An 18174-nucleotide genomic window follows, 5' to 3' on the forward strand; every position below is an offset into this window, starting at 1 on the left:
TTGCTTCCTATTTTAGAATGTGGGGCAACTGTCTGCTGAAACGTTATATAATTTTTACCACTTTCTTTCCAGCCCAGACTTTTGACCAAACATCTGGCACATGGACGGCGTTGTCAAGGATTGTAGCCCTTTGCAATCGGGCAGAATTCAGACCAGGACAGGACAGTGAACCTATCATGAAGGTATTTACTACTTTAATGAGAGCTGCTTTCTTAAGAGGATTGTCTGATGGGTTTCCAGGGGTTTCATCTGGAAACAGATGTTTTATTGTAAGTTGCATATAGAATCTGCCCTGTTCTGTTTCCTTCTAAAGTGACAGAAATAGGTATGGTGACACCACTATTGGGAGAAAACAGGCTAGCACAAGAACTTTCAGGCATTTAATTTACAAGCAATAAACAGGCTTTCGGTCCAAGCAAACATACCACATTGCGCTCTCATTCTTTGTGTGATTTCAATAATGTAAACAGCTGGATCAAAAGCATTTTCTCTATTTTAAAAACAGTTCATACTCCAGTCAAAGGTCTGAGATGAGAATTCTCATACAATGCATTTGTTGAGATAATTAATCTACAGGTAGAGCCTGAGGACTCAACAATCAAGTTATTTTATTTTACTGACAACAATTAGTTTTAAACCAAGAACATAAATACTTAGTATCATATTGCTCAAGAAGATCCATAAAAAGATTAGAAATTTCTCTACTATAACAACAATATTAAGAGACAATTTAGAATACATTACAGCTATAGATCTCTCATGGATTACAGCCACTAACTCACTCTCTTCTGAGATTCTCAAGAATCTCAGCTTTTATTTGCATGCATGAGTCCCTGAGGAGAAGGATGATTATAGCAATCTTGCCCAATTATTGTTCTTTTTATGTAAATATGATAGTACTTTGCTACAATGCTGTAGAATGCAATCAGAGGAGCAAGCTATAGAACACAAAGTGACCTAAGTAATGTCCATTGGTTAGCTGAATGACACTGAGCAACACTTTTGCTGAACTGAATTTTCAAAAATGCCCCCCAGAGAATCGTGGTTGGAGACGCCTCAGAAACAGCTCTGCTGAAGTTCTCAGAAGTTGTTATGGGCAATATAATGGACATCCGGAAAAGAAATAGGAAAGTGACTGAGATTCCCTTTAATTCTACTAACAAGTTTCAGGTAAGTTGTATGTCTGAGAAGAGACTGATCTCTTAAGAGCTGTTAAGAGAAAATGTTGTGCCCCATGACCTATCAAAATAAAACCTGAAAACTGGAAGGACCAGTCTGATGAATTTGTGTCTGTGGTGGAAAAAAACATTGCTGCAATACTCAAGTAGAAGTGTGTTATTATTTTCACATAATTCAGTGTATGTTCAAAAATAAGATGTAAACTCCAGTGGCAATCCCAGAGGCTAATCAGCACAAAATCTCTTGTTCTTCTGAAGTGGGTTTTTTGTGATTGCTATTCTACACAGCAGAAATAACAACTGCCTTGAATATATGCAACATTGTGAAGATGGGCCATATATAAACAACTGTAGTTTAAAGCTTGGTAGAATATTTACCATAGGAAGGCTGTCATAGACTAGGGCTAAATTCATATGGGAGTTTATTTCATTTCCCCGATGTTTCCTTAACTGTTAATTTCTGCATTAAGTTTGGGCTTTCGCGACATAAAGGCATTTCAAGAAATATAGCAGAATATAGCTCAAGTTGAGCACTCACTGCCATGTTAAATGCTTCCAGAAAAAAATAGATTTGGAAATAACATGGAGTTGAGCACGAAACTAGTGCTATATTCCACAGTTTTCCTGGAAGTGGTTTTATGTTGTGTGAAAGCTCAAATATACAGCAGAGATTACCAGTAAGGGAAATGTCAGGGAAACAGAATAAATTGCCATGTGAACACAGTCTAGAATTATATCTGACGGCCACCTTCGGTCATCACATCAGTACATCCCCCCCCCCATGCCATTCTTCCTCTGGGAACATTAAGTTCAAAAGGCAGGATTAGATCTAGGCACTTGTTTCAATGTTTGCATTTGCATTGCGTTCAAGCTTTCCATCCACGAGACGGACGACCCCAATGATAAACGCTTCCTGCTGGTGATGAAAGGGGCACCTGAAAGGATTCTGGAGAAGTGCAGCACCATCATGATTAATGGAAAAGAGGAGCCCCTGGATGCAGAGAGGAAAGAGGCGTTCCAGACGGCTTACATGGCGCTGGGAGGCATGGGAGAGAGAGTCCTAGGTGAGCCGAACACTTGCAAAACAACATGTGCAGAGAGCAATGCAGCAGGCAAAGCGTTAAGTGCAACAATTCAGGGGGTTGGGGGGTTGGAACTACAGTGATACTAGAGGAGCAACCCCAACTCTTTGGCCATTCTGCTTGGTGGCATTTAATTATGAGAATGTGCTAAATGAGCATGGGAAGTGATACATAAACTGTGGTTGGCTTGGTGCATTTCCTTGAGTTTGATTCAGCAAACTTTCAGCAGGGGGCCAGTCCACTGTCCCTCAGACCTTGTGGGGGACCAGACTATATTTTGAAGGGGAAAAAATGAATGAATTCCTATGCCCCACAAATAACCCAGAGATGCGTTTTAAATAAAAGCACACATTCTAGCCATGTAAAAATACACTGATTCCCAGACCGTCCATGGGCTGGATTTAGAAGGCGATTGGGCCAGATCCGGCCCCCTGGCCTTAGTTTGCCTACCCATGGGGCAGGGACTAAACCTGCTATTTGTCCTCCTAGTGATTGCTTCCTGAATTGAAAGCTTAGAACCTATACATCTTCCTACTATAAATTCTAATTAATGGTTTTTCATATGCATTCCTTGCATGCATTGCTGTGTTAGCTACTATCCATGACACAGTAAATAAGATAGCTAGTTAGGAAACACAATGGCTTTAACTTGCTTTCTCATCAGTAACTCCCATTGTTTTGACAGCTGGCAATCTATTTAAAGAGACAGGATAATGATCATTTGATGGTCAATTAGACCTAATAAAATCCTTTAGTTATCATAGGATGGTTTGTCCTTTCTCCCCTCTCGCTTCCTCTGCTTAATTATTTTGTTGTTGCTGTTATTATTTTCAACTCTAGGCTTCTGTCACTTGTACCTGCCAGAGGAGGAATTTCCAGACACCTATCCATTTGACACTGACTCCATGAACTTCCCCACTTCCAATCTTTGCTTCGTGGGGCTCTTGTCAATGATTGACCCCCCTCGATCCACTGTGCCAGACGCTGTCATGAAATGTCGGAGTGCAGGGATCAAGGTAGGCTTTCCAAAAACCAGCACCGTTGGAAATACTGGATTGTCAAAATGTCTGTGGCACTTCCCCCCAAATGCAGTGCTATTTTTCTAGAAATAGACTCAGGTGCTGGAACTTGCCATGAACGCCTCCCTTGTTCTCTTATAATGGTAATGGCACCCACCTGAGAGGTGCCAGAACTGAGTTCCGGTGAGTTCATGCTAAAAAAGGCCCCACCCAAATGTATAGTAAGTTAAAAAGAAATTAAGGATGTATGCAATGTCAATGCACATTAGCAGATATATGCATACATTTCTGAAAGAGTATATCCATGCAAAATCGTTATGTACAAGCAGTGGGTATATTTCATTCAGATGTTTCTATCTCTTCATTGCTGGTCATAGAATTGCATGTTGGAAGGGACTCTAAGGGCCATCTAGTCCAACCCTCTGCAATGCACACAGTTTTTTGGAGTGGTTAAAGAACCATGGCAGATGCTACAAGCCGTATCTTTAATTCGGCTCCTTCTAACAATGAATCATGCTTATTTGGCCTTTCCCCCCCCCAGGTGATCATGGTCACTGGTGATCATCCAATCACAGCCAAAGCCATTGCCAAAAGCGTAGGCATCATTTCAGCCAACAGCGAGACGGTGGAAGACATTGCCCAGCGCCTCAAAATTCCCGTGGAGCAGGTGAACAGAAGGTAAGGATGGCATAGACCCTCTCTGTCTTATTAATATGTCACACTATGTTCCTATCGCCATGGTGGTCACCAACTTGAATGGCTTTAAAAGAGAATTGGAAAGGCTATTGATGGCTGCTAGTCACAATGGCCATGCCCTGCCTCCACAGCTGGAGGCAATAATGCTTCTGAATACCAGTTGCTGGAAACCACAGAAGGGGAGAGGTGCTCTTGTGCTCATGTCCTGCTTGAGAGTTTCCCACAGGCATCTGGTTCACCTCTGTGAGAAAAGGATGATGAACAGGATAGGTCACATTCTTGATCCAGCCGGCTTTTCCCATGTTCTCATGCTACTCTGTTTTTAATGCACAGTTGATGGTATAACTCACAACAGGGGTGGGGACCCTCAGACCTAAGGGTCAAACACAGCCATTCAAGCCTCACTATGTGGTCCTCAGGACCAGACCCACACACCACACCCTTCTCAGCCACCACCCCTCTCCCTGGACCATGCCTCTCATCTGCCCTGCTTTGCACCTCCATTGAGTGTTTTTGCCCATCTGGGATGTGTTTGGTAATGCTTCTTGCTTGGATGGAGGGCAGAGAAGGGTGTGTGAATATGTAGAAGTTAGCCTACCATACAAATGTAAACTTGACATTTGCTGCTCCACCCACTTTTGTCTCTGGCCTCACCCACCACTAGCAAGTGGCCCCTGAGATGTTGCCTAGAAGGGAAAGTGGCCCTCAGGCTGAAAAAGGTTCCCCATCCCAGACTTTGAACAATCTATCCACTTATCCCATTTGAATGCTCCCAGACCAGTCAGTGGCCATCTACTGTACCTCATTTTTCAGGAGTGAGGTTTCCTTCCTATGCTGTGTTCTAACTTGAATAAATGAGCTTTTCGCTGTTCCCTAACACACCAGTTTAGATTTAGTAAGATATGTATGCATGCCATTTTTGAACTTGGGGCTGCAGCAACTTTAATTGAGATCGCCTCTGGTTTTTGCAGCGATGCCAGAGCTGCTGTAGTTAATGGCATGGAGCTGAAAGACATGACTTCAGAACAGCTGGACGACATCCTGCGCAACCACTCAGAGATAGTCTTTGCCCGAACTTCACCCCAGCAGAAACTAATTATCGTGGAGGGCTGCCAAAGGCAGGTGAGTGATTCTGGCGAGAACAGAAGATGTGCTTTTGGTACCAAAAGGTTGCATCCGCATGATCTTCCCCTGGAACACTTCTCAGTGGAAAACATATATAACAACAAAAAATTAGAAAATACAGCTCCCTAATTTCAATCCTGCATGGAAACAAACAAAGTCCTATATTTAAAAGGCACAAATATTTTTCTCCATTTTACTGTTCATTAATACCCCCATCCAAAGTAATATTTAGCTCTCTAAAGGATGAACAGTAGAAAAAAGGAAGTGTGCTGTATGCATGCTCTATATTTAGTTACCAGAGCCTATAAGCTCTTAGGCACAGTATTATTTATAACGAGTCTCAATGCACTAAGTCCCCCGAGAACAAGATCCCCAGCATTTGCCTTAATCAGGTTTTCTGGGTTTTCTCTCTGCTTAATTCAGCTCACGATGCTCTAAATTCCCTTACACTTAGACGCTCTGACCTTTCCTAATAAGGACGCTTGGTTGCATAAATCTCACCGAGCAGATATGGATTTGGCCAATCAGCATATTTAGCTTTCTGCATAAATCCAATCTATGCTAGCAAGAAGCAAAATGCCACAGTAACAGATTGGCATTAAAAGAGCTGAAGGGAAGGGAATCCCTTGATGCTACAAATTTTGTAGTATCTGAATTCTTGGTTATCTGAAATTCCCAATGCTGCAAATCATGTCTTGACTGCATAATGTAAGCAAGTAAATAAGCCTTCATTATCTGAATATATTGGTTGTGCTCTGGATGTCTGGGCAGTTGAAATTTTGCCCTGTACAAATATCCACAACCAAATTGCAACAAGAAATGGCACTATTTCTCACAAAAGACAGAACAGGAATTGACATCTGGCTTCATTCCTGGAAGCAACACAGGCAGGAATAAGAGAACTTTACAAGGCAAGGTCAGAGGGACGCTTGTGCAACTAGTATTTATATTTTTGCTCAGTCGCTGGAACGGCTGTGCCTTCTGAGCTGCCCACCCAGATCCTTCCATCAAGTTGTTTTTGAAAGAGCAACATTATTGTTCAGGGTAACTGTACACAGACCTCGACACTGTATTTAGGAAGTTCAACACAGCAGAAGTCAAGCAAGGGCAGGGCTGTGGGCATGGTTTCTATAACCTCCTGTGGTTCCTATGTTCTCAAGGACGCAGTGGTTGCCGTGACTGGAGATGGTGTCAACGATTCCCCAGCTCTGAAGAAAGCTGACATAGGAATTGCTATGGGCATTGCTGGCTCTGACGCAGCGAAGAATGCAGCTGACATGGTTTTGCTGGATGACAATTTTGCTTCTATCGTTACTGGAGTGGAGGAAGGTAAGATGAGGCCTGTGGCTCTGACAAACAGCCTTAAAAGTCAAGCAGCATATGTTCAGGGAGAGGTGAATCACATGAACGCACAGGTGATCGGCAGAATTTGGATGCTCTTGGGGACAGTTTTTGCAAATCTGGAGAGGGTTATGCATACAAACATAAACAGAGGCAGCCTCACACCAGTCTTTACACAACACATGAGACTTGTTCTCTGTTCCCCTCTGGTTCCCATATCCTCTCAGCCTATCCCAGCTCATACTGCAATGTTTAATCCCAGAAATGTTCAGATCATTGGAAAGCTGTTGCAAGACTGGACCACTTTTCATAGCATTCCCATATTCCTGTCAGCTCTTCACCACTATCAATATATGGAACTGGTGTCTTAAGGTGTCCAAAGCTGAAGTCCGCCTAATCTTCACTATTGTTGTGGCTCCTTTCAAATGGAAATCCTATTTTACCAATGCCAATGATTTAAGTGTTTAATCTTAAAGCCTACTCATTTGCTGTAACTGATGCCAGGGAAATGTTCTTGATAATCCATATTTTATAGTAGGAGCAGATAAATTAAGAAGCTCTGCATATCTCGTTTCCTTTGGTATATTTTGCAGCACTGCATGCCACATTTACCAAAACATGACAGACTTATTCCCCTTTCTCTCCTACAGGTCGCTTGATCTTTGACAATCTGAAGAAAACCATTGCCTACACCTTGACCAAGAACATTGCGGAGCTCTGTCCTTTCCTGATTTACATCATGGCCAGCATCCCACTACCCATTGGCACCATCACCATCCTTTTTATTGACCTCGGCACAGACATTGTGAGTCCTTAACATCTGGAGAAAAACATTCACAGGGTTCAGTTTGTACTGCAGCTTCATTTGCATTTTGCAAAACAAGAGGGTTGCCTTTCCTGCTCTCTTTGCTTTGGGGAAGGAAACTGAAGGCTTACCAGAAGTGTTCCTTAGTCCTAACCAAAGTGTTCCTTATTTGATTGTTAGATTCTCCTGGCAGCATGCATTGCTTTTTTGTGCAATATTCAGTAATCAAAAACAAAAGCGAAAAACATGAATTCTAGAATCTTACAGGATAGTGATTGGGACTTTCTCTCCTACAGATCCCATCTGTCTCACTGGCATATGAAAAAGCAGAAAGTGATATCATGAAAAGGAAGCCACGACACAAGAAAAGGGATAGGCTGGTCAACCAGGAGCTTGTCACATACTCCTACTTGCAGATTGGTACGATGGGCATATTTGCAAAAGTGGTAAACGGGGAGTGGTTTTGAATCGGTTTATGGCTGATCTCTGATATGATCTTGGAGCAAATCCATAATTTTGTTAACCGAGAGCCAGGAAAGCTATTCTGATATGCATTCAGCCATGAGTTTTTGTCAACTTTTTTATCTCCTACAAACTCCACTCCCCCCCTCAAAACATCGTCTTTTCTTCTAGGACTGTTGCAGACCATTGGGGCCTTTCTGACCTACTTCACAGTTTATGCTCAGCAGGGCTGGCTACCTCACACACTGCTCCACATCCGAACCAGCTGGGAAGATCCATTTATAAATGACTTGGAAGACAGCTATGGACAGGAATGGGTAAGGCAACTTCACTGAAGACACCAGTTAGAACTTAGCAGGACTGACACCAAGGGTCACCATAGTTGGGCATGCGCCAAGAACTCACACTACCCAACAGGGAGTCCCCTGACAAGAACCCCCTGGTCGTCTTGCTCCAGTGATGAGATAGATTCACTAAGGGAATGAGGCCATGGGGGTTGTTTTGTGCAAGAGCCCCCCAGAACATGGAGCTGACAGCAAATACTCTTTATCTAATTTAATTTAAACCATTTATATACCACATAACTACAAAAATCTCTAAGTGGTGCAGAAAAACCAAAATGCAAAATGGTGAAAGTCAGTTAAAATTCCAAAACCAGACTTCAGTTAAAATGTCTGCTGGAATAACAAAATGTATTCAGTAGGCACCGGAAGTTCAGCAGAGCTGTTTGACTTCAACTGGAAGGGAGTTCTGTAAAATTAGGCCCACAGTTCTGAACACATGACTTTGTTGCAATAGGGCAAATGGAGTCACCTCCTAATGTATATACATAAATAGCCTTAGTGTTGCATGCTATTTTCTCTCTTTCATTTTTTTTAAAAAACAACCTTTATAATGTTTGTTAAAACTGCTTTAAAGCAGATTTAGCAGACCTGCAGTATTTTTGACTCTCATCCTGGTTTTGCTGTCTGCCTGAACTGCAAAGAAAAAAAAGGGAAGGCTGTCAAGCCTTTTTCTATCAAGCATGGCTTGAGGGATGTGTTCAGCTTGCTTGCTTACAGATTATCTATCACTTACTTAACACAGATGTCTCACCCCACCCACCCACCCCAAATTTATTGTTCTTCTGCAGACATTCGACCAACGGCAAATTTTGGAGTACCATGGCTACACAGCCTTCTTTGTCAGTATCACTATTGAGCAAGTGGCAGATCTGATCATCAGGAAGACGCGAAGGAACTCCATTTTCCAGCAAGGGCTTTTCAGGTATAACTGGAGTCTCAGATGATAGGATGACTTTGGAACAAATCTCCACCTCTTTCCTTCACTACTGACCACTGTACTCTTCTTGCGGTAGCCATTCTGTTGAGCTACAGATAAAAAGAACCAGTGGTCAGTTGATCCTTTTGGAAATAAGGAAGTTGGAATTTAGGGTAGATAAGTAAATGAGAGAATAAGATGCATCTACATACATCCCCTTATGTTTTTTGTGACCAACAACCTCTAATGGTTTCATTACGTAAATTATTTTAAATTCTTAATTGATTTATTTAGACACACATGCTCTCATTTTGGCTCATTTTGTCTGACACTAAGAAAACGTAACAGCAGAATTAGGGTGGGGGGAAGCTTTTATTTTTCTTCTTCCAAGAACACGTTTGCTACACAAATTGCTACAAAGCCAATAAGAACTGAAGGCAACTCATGATGAAACCCATTATGGGTACACAATACCTATTCAGTGACCTCACAGTGATAAAGTCAGAAGAGACAAACGTTTGAGCTGACCCTAATAAGGTGAACAATTTGGCTTCCTAAACTGAAGAAGTTGGAGAGAAAATGATTTTGGTCGTTGCTAAAGTGTAAATATCACAATGGAAAAATAGATCCAGTAGCAAGGTTGTAAACCTGGGTGATCAGAGAAGATAAACCAGGCAACTCAATTTCACACATCAAAGGCCTGGGTTATTCATTTGTACACCCATTTCTAGGACACACACTCCACATCTGACATGGCACTTATGCATTAAGATAGTCTGTACTATTCTAGACATAGGTGAGGACAAAAAGTTAAAATCTATTGTCATGAATAATGACAGTTCATGTTCATAGCATCTAAAACATTTAATCACTGAATGTATTTTTTCCCTTCATAGGAACAAAGTAATCTGGGTTGGCATATTCTCCCAAATAGGAATCGCTGCAATTCTCACCTACGGTCTTGGAAGTGTTTATGCCTTAAACTTTGCACCCCTCCGGTGAGTTCATTTTCGATCCAGCAAGGGGTGTGTGTGTGTGTGTGTGTGTGTGTGTATGTATGAGAGAGAGAGAGGGAGGGAGGGAGGGGGGGGAGAGAGAGAGATATCTTGGGGCTGTATTATTAGGACAAGAACACCAACCTTACTGTGTTCTTGTTCTAATAATATATTTGCTCTGTCCACTGCCCAGCTAGGCTCTCACTGGCAGGGTGGCAGTGAGAGCAGAGGAACACTGTTGCACTCCTCTTTTGCAAGCCCCTAAAAACACACACCTATTTGGGGAAGGAAATAAATGGGGACCAGCTCCTGAAGTGGATTAACTGCACCTTGGACTTGAGGTAAATTAAGGAGCCTGGAAAGCTTAACTGCCCCAGCATGCCCTGGTTTGGCCCTAGTCATGAGTTCTGACATCATCAATAGGGGTGAGAGTTATGGAAGTTGACATGGTGGTGGGAAGGAAGGACCCAATCCTGGATGTCTCCGAGGCCAGAGCTCTCACTCTAAACTCAGAAAGAGATCTGTGATAGCCCTTGTGAACTGATGTCTCCTTCAGCCCCTGTTATGCCCTTCCAGAGACCATATGATGGAAGCCTAAGTCAGATGAATAAAGTCCTAAATAAGTGTTGAGTCACTCCCTCGTCTTGGGCTCCTTGAAAGACCTACGCATGGTTTTTGGTGATGGTGAAAGTTTTAATCTTATGACCATGGTGCCATAAGCACTGACCGCAATGGCAGGGACATCATGACCGCAAAAAGGGTTCAAAATCCTAGAGCCACACCATAATGTCAATTGCTGTGGCAGAGATGTTTCAATAAACGAACTGGCTGTATTTTAAAAGCAATATCTGATGCCTAATACTTTGCTTTCTAGGTTTCAGTATTGGTTTGTTGCTGTTCCTTTTGCCATCTTGATCTGGGTCTATGATGAATTCCGCAAGCTGTTCATCAGACGGTATCCTGGAAGTAAGTAATGTAGCACTTTAGAATTTATACAGGTAGCATTGCATTTGTCAAAATAAAAATATAAATTTTTTAAAAAAAATCTCTGAAAGGCACCGGAGGTCCCCTCTGGTCAGGAATTCCACTTTGTGGTACATGAATCACAAGTTAGATTCATGAATTACTGCATGACCTCCTTTTACATTTTAACCAGCAATGTACAGGTTTGGAAAGAATTCATAGAAGAGCAAGAAAGAGGACATTGGTTGGTGGACAGATGGAAATCTAGGAAACTGTACCATTTTCAAGGACATTCATACCATACTTTTCTAGTTGCCCTTCAATACATTTGGGAGACTGGGCCAGGCAAGGCACTGCATGCTCTGGATGCTTTCATTCTGTGCCCCCATAGGAGGAGGAGTGGGAGAAAGGGGGAAAGCTCTCATGCATGTGCCTTATGGAAGCCTTGGATTCCCCATGATCTTTCTCTTCCAGCATTGTACCAGGGGTGGAGAACCCCAGGTCGGTGGGAGGAGGCAAATGTGGCCCTCTGAACCTCTCTGTCTGGCCCTTGGTGTTCTCCACACACACACACCCTTCCCAGAACATGCTGCTCTCCTTGAGCATCTGTGTTTGTCTGGAATGTGTCAGATTCTGATAAGGCCTTTTTGCTTGTTTGGGTGAAGAACAGAGAGGCATGAGAATTGTGTGTGTACAGAAAGCTAAAGGGAAAATTCACACATGTGGTTTTTTTCTGTCCTTCCGTTACAGGCTGGTGGGACAAAAACATGTATTATTGAAAGTGTCTCTGTCACTCGTTTCTCCACCCTGGAGACGGCAACTTGGTTATCTCTTCTGGCAGCGGCTGCTTGAAGGTGCTTGCCTGTGCAATATCAACCAATTGCGAAGGAATCTCATCAGAATTGAGAGAGAGAAGTAGGAGATCCGAAGCAGATCTGAACTGTACTGTAAAAGCTTACCCTTGGGTTGCCAACTTGAATGCTATCTATTTTTATAACACCTAACCCCTTCTTGTTTAAAGTGTGCAACTGTCCGAAGGAAAGGAAACCCCCTTGTATATAGAATGAAAGAAACCGCCCGTTTGTCGCAGCAATAATATAAGGCGCTGTCTTGCACTAGGTTTCTTAAAAGTTGCATTTTTGTTCATACGATGTCGCCTACAGCAATCCAACTGTGAGCCTGCTGGTGCAGACCAGAGGTGGGGTTGCTGAGGTTTATGCTGTACAATCACAATTTGATAATAAAAATAACTTTTTACAAAAAAGCTCCTGCTTGTCCTGTCTGGCTCTTGATTTATTTATTATTACATTTATACCCCACCTTTCTCGCCTCCCCGTTCTTCATGGAAAAGGCTACAAATGGCTACTCACCAGGCTGGTGCTTCACAGAATCGCTTAATTTGTAGAGTTGGAAGGGACCACAAGAGTCATCCAGCAATGCAGGAAAATTTTGCCCAGTGTGGGGCTCAAACCCACAACTCTGAGATTGAGAGTCTCATGCTCTACCAACTGAGCTATCCCAGCTGTCTAACCCCCACCCATAGTGATCAGTGCAACTGCATCATGTGCTGGAACACAGCTTGCCCTTTTCTGCACAAAAAGCTTATTCCCCATTAGGTGGTGAAGAGGATATATTCAAGACCTTTCAAGTTCTGCTTTTATTGCTGTCTGTAATGAAGGCAGTATTCCAATCTGAGACTTGGCACTGCAGCAAGTCTGAAGCAAAAGCAAGAGCCATGACTAACAGTGTCTGTAAGGCTACCAGGAGTTACATTTTTGGAACTCCTAAGTCAAATGCCTTTAATGCCATTCCGTACTAAGTTGTTATGGAAATGGCCCAACCAGTCCATCCTGCTTTCCTTTTTCAATTGCTCACATTTGAAATCCTTGGCTTTCCATCCTGTCCCGCCCCTCCTGTGCTTTTATACAGTGTGTAGGAGTTGTTGGTGTGGTGTGTTTTTTAAAAAAATAGAAAGTGCAAGTTTCAACTGGCACATCCCAAGCTCCTCTCTTCCCCTTCTTCCAAATGTTATGAGAATTCATCTCTAAACTCTGATTTGCAAATGAAGGGAAAGTTTGCAACTAAGAATCTGGCTTCAAGTAATGCATCCTCCTGTAACAATAGGCTCTTATAGATGTGCCTTAATGGGCATCTGTTTGTCACTTGTAAATGTCACTGTTTTTATGTGACATGGGAAGGCTTCATGGTACTGAAATAAAGTACCAAAAACGCACCCATTATATTAATGAGAGCTAAATGGCATGCGTTGCTGATGCAATCAGCCTGGGGAACACATCTTTTCCGGATTCTTTTCAGTTAGGTCTCCACCTTGGTAACAAGACCATGGCTGAATCTACACATAAATAAAAAATGCCTTGAAAATGCTTTTTAAATTTCTTAAAAATATATATATGGAATTTGCCATGAGCTTACCAGTGCCATCTAGTGTCACATATGTAAAGGTAAAGGGACCCCTGACCATTAGGCCCAGTCGTGACCGACTCTGGGGTTGCGGCACTCTTCTCGGTTTATTGGCTGAGGAAGCTGGCGTACAGCTTCCGGGTCATGTGGCCAGCATGACTAAGCCACTTCTGGTGAACCAGAGCAGCGCATGGAAACCCCGTTTACCTTCCCACCAGAGCGGTACCTATTTATCTACTTGCACTTTGACGTGCTTTCTTTCTTTTTCTTTTTTAAAAGTTTTTTATTGACACAACAAGAAAAAAATACACAAATACCAAATTACACACAAGAATAGTGTGTGTAACAGGAGCTCACCCCGTCATGGGGATTTGAACCACTGACCTTCTGATCAGCAAGTCCTAGGCTCTGTGGTTTAACCCACAGCACCACCTGCGTCCCAGGCATATATGTACAATGCACTTAAAGCACTGTTAAAATGTTATATTTGCAGCTGTATAGCTGAGTCCCAACATGGCAAAAGTTGCTTTGGCGCTGGGGTTCCCAGTGTGGCACACTTAGATTTTGGTGCATTCCAATCCTCTCAGCATCTCCCAATATTTTATTTTTAAACATTTATGGTTGGGGGCTTGTTTTCAGTGGGTGGATGGTTTGTGCCTTTCTCGGTGTGTGTTTTGTTTTGGGGTGTGTGCAGGTATTTTTCCTGCTGTATGTGTGCAAAATCAGCAGATTTCCTTCTATTTGTGGGACCACACGACGTTTCTTTTTTAGATTTCCAGATGTGACCCCAGGCTTGGAAAGGTTAGGGAGTCTTGCTCCAATGGACAATCTATGTGAATATGGTGGAAATGATTTAGACAGACATCGTTTTACACCTAGGAACCACACAGACATATTTGGATGAATAATTCCTATTCACAGCAGCAAGCAAAAGTTCAAACAAGGTGATGGTCACCTGGCTTCAAAGTTGGCAAAGAAGTGTTTTTGTTTTACTATTTGTCAGCTGGCTCCTTTGCTGGATAATATCCTAACCTGCTCTGTGCTGTTGCCCACTATGGGCCCCTTTGAAATTAAATGGTCTGGTACGTTCCCAAGAAACGCTTATAAACAGAAACACCACATTCTTCTGAAGGAACAAATGGAGAGCACAGTTCACTACTTTACCTGAGGATACTAGACCTTTCACATGGAAAAAATGCCTTATCTTCATCAAGTCTGCATGTGCCTGCTCCATCTGCTCAGATCAGAACAAGATACAGACTTGTTTCCACCGAAGCTAAATCAAAGCAGTATTGAGAACGGCAATGCACATTTACAGAGTTTAAATCACCCCCAATTGAACTTTCCAGCAGCCTAATTGCGATAGAATTTGTGTGTGAAGATGCCGAGGTGTCAAGTGGCATTTATTTTTGAGGGTGCAGGTGAACAAAATGTTCCAAGGAAGTCAGAGAGTATTGTTTCATGCAACCCCAATCTAAGCAACACATCCATTGTTCCTTTGTGACAGTGACTGTATATACGGTACATCTTTCCACAGGGCCTGCAAGACAGAGCTGTTCCACTAGGCCTTTGGCCAAGGCACAGTCTGACCCCCTCCTTTGGTAATCCTCACAGAACTCTAGCCCAATGGTTGCCATTAATTTGATTTTGAATTGATTTTAAAATGAATTGATTTTAGAATGCTGTGTTACTTTTATTGTTGTTAGCCACTCTGAGCCTGGCTTCAGCTGGGAAGGGCGGGATATAAATAATTTATTATTATTATTATTATTCATCAGCATAGCCCCTTAAGGCCCATGTCTATCAGAAATAACTTCCATGACCATTCCTTGCTCATTTACGTTCTGTAATGGTATTGTGAGCCACTTGGAGTGAGCTATACCCCCAAAAGGCAGCCTATACATTTATTTAGAAATAAATAACAATCAACTTACAGGCCTCTCCTTTCTCTGCTGTCATACAAAATGGGGAAAGTTAGGCTACCATGAAGAATTTATAACAATAAGAGAGAGGGATCTGCAGCTTCTCTTATTAATGCAACTCCACTCCATATTCACCTACTCTTAAAACATTGGCAAAAGAACAAAGAGTTTTCTCTGGCAGGTCTTGATAGACCAGAGGATTTGTTAGGTGTGATTCCTGCATTGCAGGAGTTTGGACCAGATGACCTTGGGATCCCTTCCAACTTTACAATTCTGATTCAGTGATATTTTTCTAGAAAAAGAGGTGTGGGAACTCACAATGAATGCCTCCCTGATTCTCTTAGAATAGCAATAGAACTCACCTGAGAGGTGCCAGAACTGAGTTCCGGCGAATTCCAGCTGAAAAAAGCCGGACTGAGTCTATGATTTATTGTAAACTTTCTCTTCTACTTCAACAAGCACACCGCTTGATTACAGCAGCCGAGGAATGTCCTGATCTGAAGCCTATCTTGATAACAAAAAAGGCAGAGAATGATTGACACCTGTTTTTCCACTCCATTTACTTAGAAATTACCCAGACAGCATTTGTTCGATCACTCCCAACTCCAAAGAGAAACAGATCTCTTGGAAATTAACCTTGTAAACATTCAACTTTGAGAAAATCCACTGGCGTTTTCTAGTTTCCTCTTAAAAGAGGGCCTCTTTCTCTCTCAACTTTGATCTTCAACACAGCACTGAACTGTTTAAATGCAGCATGCTATACAAATATAAACCTCAGTGTCTCCTTGGATTAGTCAGGGGGAGAATTTCAGCTAAGTACAGCATGGCAGAAAGAAAAAGCTTGTGTGTGTTTCCTTCCAAAACTGGGTATTCTAAGTGGATGAAGGATATTAATGCAATTGCAGAATGTCACACCTGATATCCTGTAGACTTTCACTTTCACTAAAGAGAGAGAGAGAAAAGCAAACCTTTCAGTTCTGATTATTGCAAACAAAAGCATTGCACACGCAATGTTGCCACTGCTGAATCAAGCTCTGAAACACAGATGGAGTTGGGCACAGCTTCATATAAATTGTGGAGATGGGGTTTCAATGAACAACCCTCTATAATCTACTAGTTATCTAACCTCCATTCTCCAGTCATGCTGTTTGCAATAGGAAGCTGCTATACACCAAGTTAGATTGCTGGTCCATTTAGCTCATGATTGCCTACACTGACTGGCAGCTGCTCTCCAGGGTTTTAGAAAGGAGTTTCCTCCAGTCCTACCACGAGATGCCAGGAATTGAGTCTGGGACCTTCTGCATGCAATACATGTGCTTACCACATTCAGCCAGTCCAATATTAGTTGCAGTCAATGTTGGTGTCATCCATCTTCAGAGACAATAGAGTGTGCCTCCAGGGGTGTAATCAAACTGCTGTGTTAGCATCACTGAAGTGACCTCCCTAGGGTGCATGCCTGGACAGTGTGTATGGAGGTCCTGGACTGCCAAAACGCCAAGACACACCCTCTCAGCCTCACTGATGTGGTCCAAGGGAAAGGATACTAATACATTTGGCACAGCTTGGCTGCAGGAGTTACTGGAAGGAGGCGTACAAGGTACCATCCAACCATCTTAGGAACTCCACTCTAGACTTGTGTGGGGTTTACTCCTTAGCCTTTTCTTCTCCTGAAGATATCCCACAAGGCAGCAGACTCGATACACACGCACGCACGCACGCACGCACGCACACACACACACACACACAAACACACATATATAGTGGTACCTCTGGCTACGCACACCTTTGGTTGCGTATCCTTCGGGTTACACACGTGGCAAAACTGGTGAAGTATTTTTCCAGGTTTTGCCATGCATGCATGCGCATAAGCGATCTACCATGCCGCGCACATGCGCAGAACAGGCACCTCTGGTTGAGAATTCTTCAAGATCTGGCTGGAGCTCTGGAATGGATCCCATGTGCAACCAGAGGTACCACTGTATCACTACACACACACACACACACACACACACACACACAACCCCCACCCAAAATACCCACACTAAGGCATTCCATGAGTGAGATGAAGCACATTGATTTTCAGAACTGCAAATTTTCAAAACTTAAAATTCAAAGGTTCTTCCAATCACTTAGATTTTTAAAAGTCTCTTGACAGTCAACACTGCTTTGGGTCAAAAAGTAGCCTGCAACTCCCATGCTGCTAGCATATATATATAGCCAAAGTGGTGTAGCAGTTAGGAGCTGGAAGACCAGGGTTCGAATCTCTACTCAGCCATGAAATTCACTGGGGCCACCTTGGGCCAGTCATTGCTTCTCAACCTAACCAACTTCATGGGTTGTCTAGGGAATTAAATGAGAAGGGGAGAACCATGTACCAGCTTGGTGGGAAATAAATGCAATACAATAAAATATTTTTTTTTAAATGTCAACATTAGCCAATAACCATTTACAGTGGTATCTCAGGTTACATGCACCTCAGGTTACATACGCTTCAGGTTACATACTCTGCTAACCCAGAAATAGTGCTTCAGGTTAAGAACTTTGCTTCAGGTTGAGAACAGAAATCGTGCTCCGGCGGCGTGGCAGCGGCAGGAGGCCCCATTAGGTAAAGTGGTGCTTCAGGTTAAGAACAGTTTCAGATTAAATATGGAGCTCCAGAACGAATTAAGTACTTAACCCGAGGTACCACTGTAGTTTCAAAGTCATCTGACTGACCTAAAAAAAGTCTGGATGGAACAGAGGAATTTATTCATTGGTAAACTGTGTTTTGGATTTTGTTGTATCATTTCTAAAAATATTATTTATTAATCTGTTCTTTGGAGAAGGTCATGACCTGGTTTCTCACATCTCCACACATCATTTCTTAACAGTCTTGCACCATCCTTAGTATAGCAGCTTCCCTTGC

At 42.6% G+C, this 18174-nt stretch overlaps 1 protein-coding gene and 1 long non-coding RNA gene across 2 annotated transcripts in view; one reads left to right on the forward strand and one right to left on the reverse strand.

Moving 5' to 3' along the window:
- The window catches only part of ATP12A (ATPase H+/K+ transporting non-gastric alpha2 subunit), a 24909-nt gene extending 12719 nt beyond the window's left edge, over window positions 1-12190 (forward strand). Inside the window, exons 10-23 of the mRNA XM_083480941.1 lie at window positions 73-182; window positions 1036-1170; window positions 2050-2242; window positions 3101-3276; window positions 3821-3957; window positions 4947-5097; window positions 6261-6429; window positions 7092-7246; window positions 7543-7666; window positions 7880-8025; window positions 8841-8974; window positions 9865-9966; window positions 10838-10929; window positions 11677-12190. Of these exons, the coding sequence (XP_083337067.1) occupies window positions 73-182; window positions 1036-1170; window positions 2050-2242; window positions 3101-3276; window positions 3821-3957; window positions 4947-5097; window positions 6261-6429; window positions 7092-7246; window positions 7543-7666; window positions 7880-8025; window positions 8841-8974; window positions 9865-9966; window positions 10838-10929; window positions 11677-11705 (1853 nt within the window). The 3' untranslated portion in view covers window positions 11706-12190. The remainder of the gene's footprint in view (window positions 1-72; window positions 183-1035; window positions 1171-2049; window positions 2243-3100; window positions 3277-3820; window positions 3958-4946; window positions 5098-6260; window positions 6430-7091; window positions 7247-7542; window positions 7667-7879; window positions 8026-8840; window positions 8975-9864; window positions 9967-10837; window positions 10930-11676) is intronic.
- Window positions 7203-16983, reverse strand: LOC310696107. The gene is made up of 2 exons (XR_014520430.1): window positions 15632-16983; window positions 7203-9078 (listed from the first exon to the last, which is right to left on the reverse strand). It is a non-coding gene; the product is annotated as an uncharacterized lncRNA (long non-coding RNA).
- Window positions 16984-18174: the final 1191 nt, after the last annotated feature.

This window comes from Podarcis liolepis, assembly GCF_965112155.1.
Source record: "Podarcis liolepis genome assembly, chromosome: 16".
NCBI classification, from domain to species: domain Eukaryota; kingdom Metazoa; phylum Chordata; class Lepidosauria; order Squamata; family Lacertidae; genus Podarcis; species Podarcis liolepis.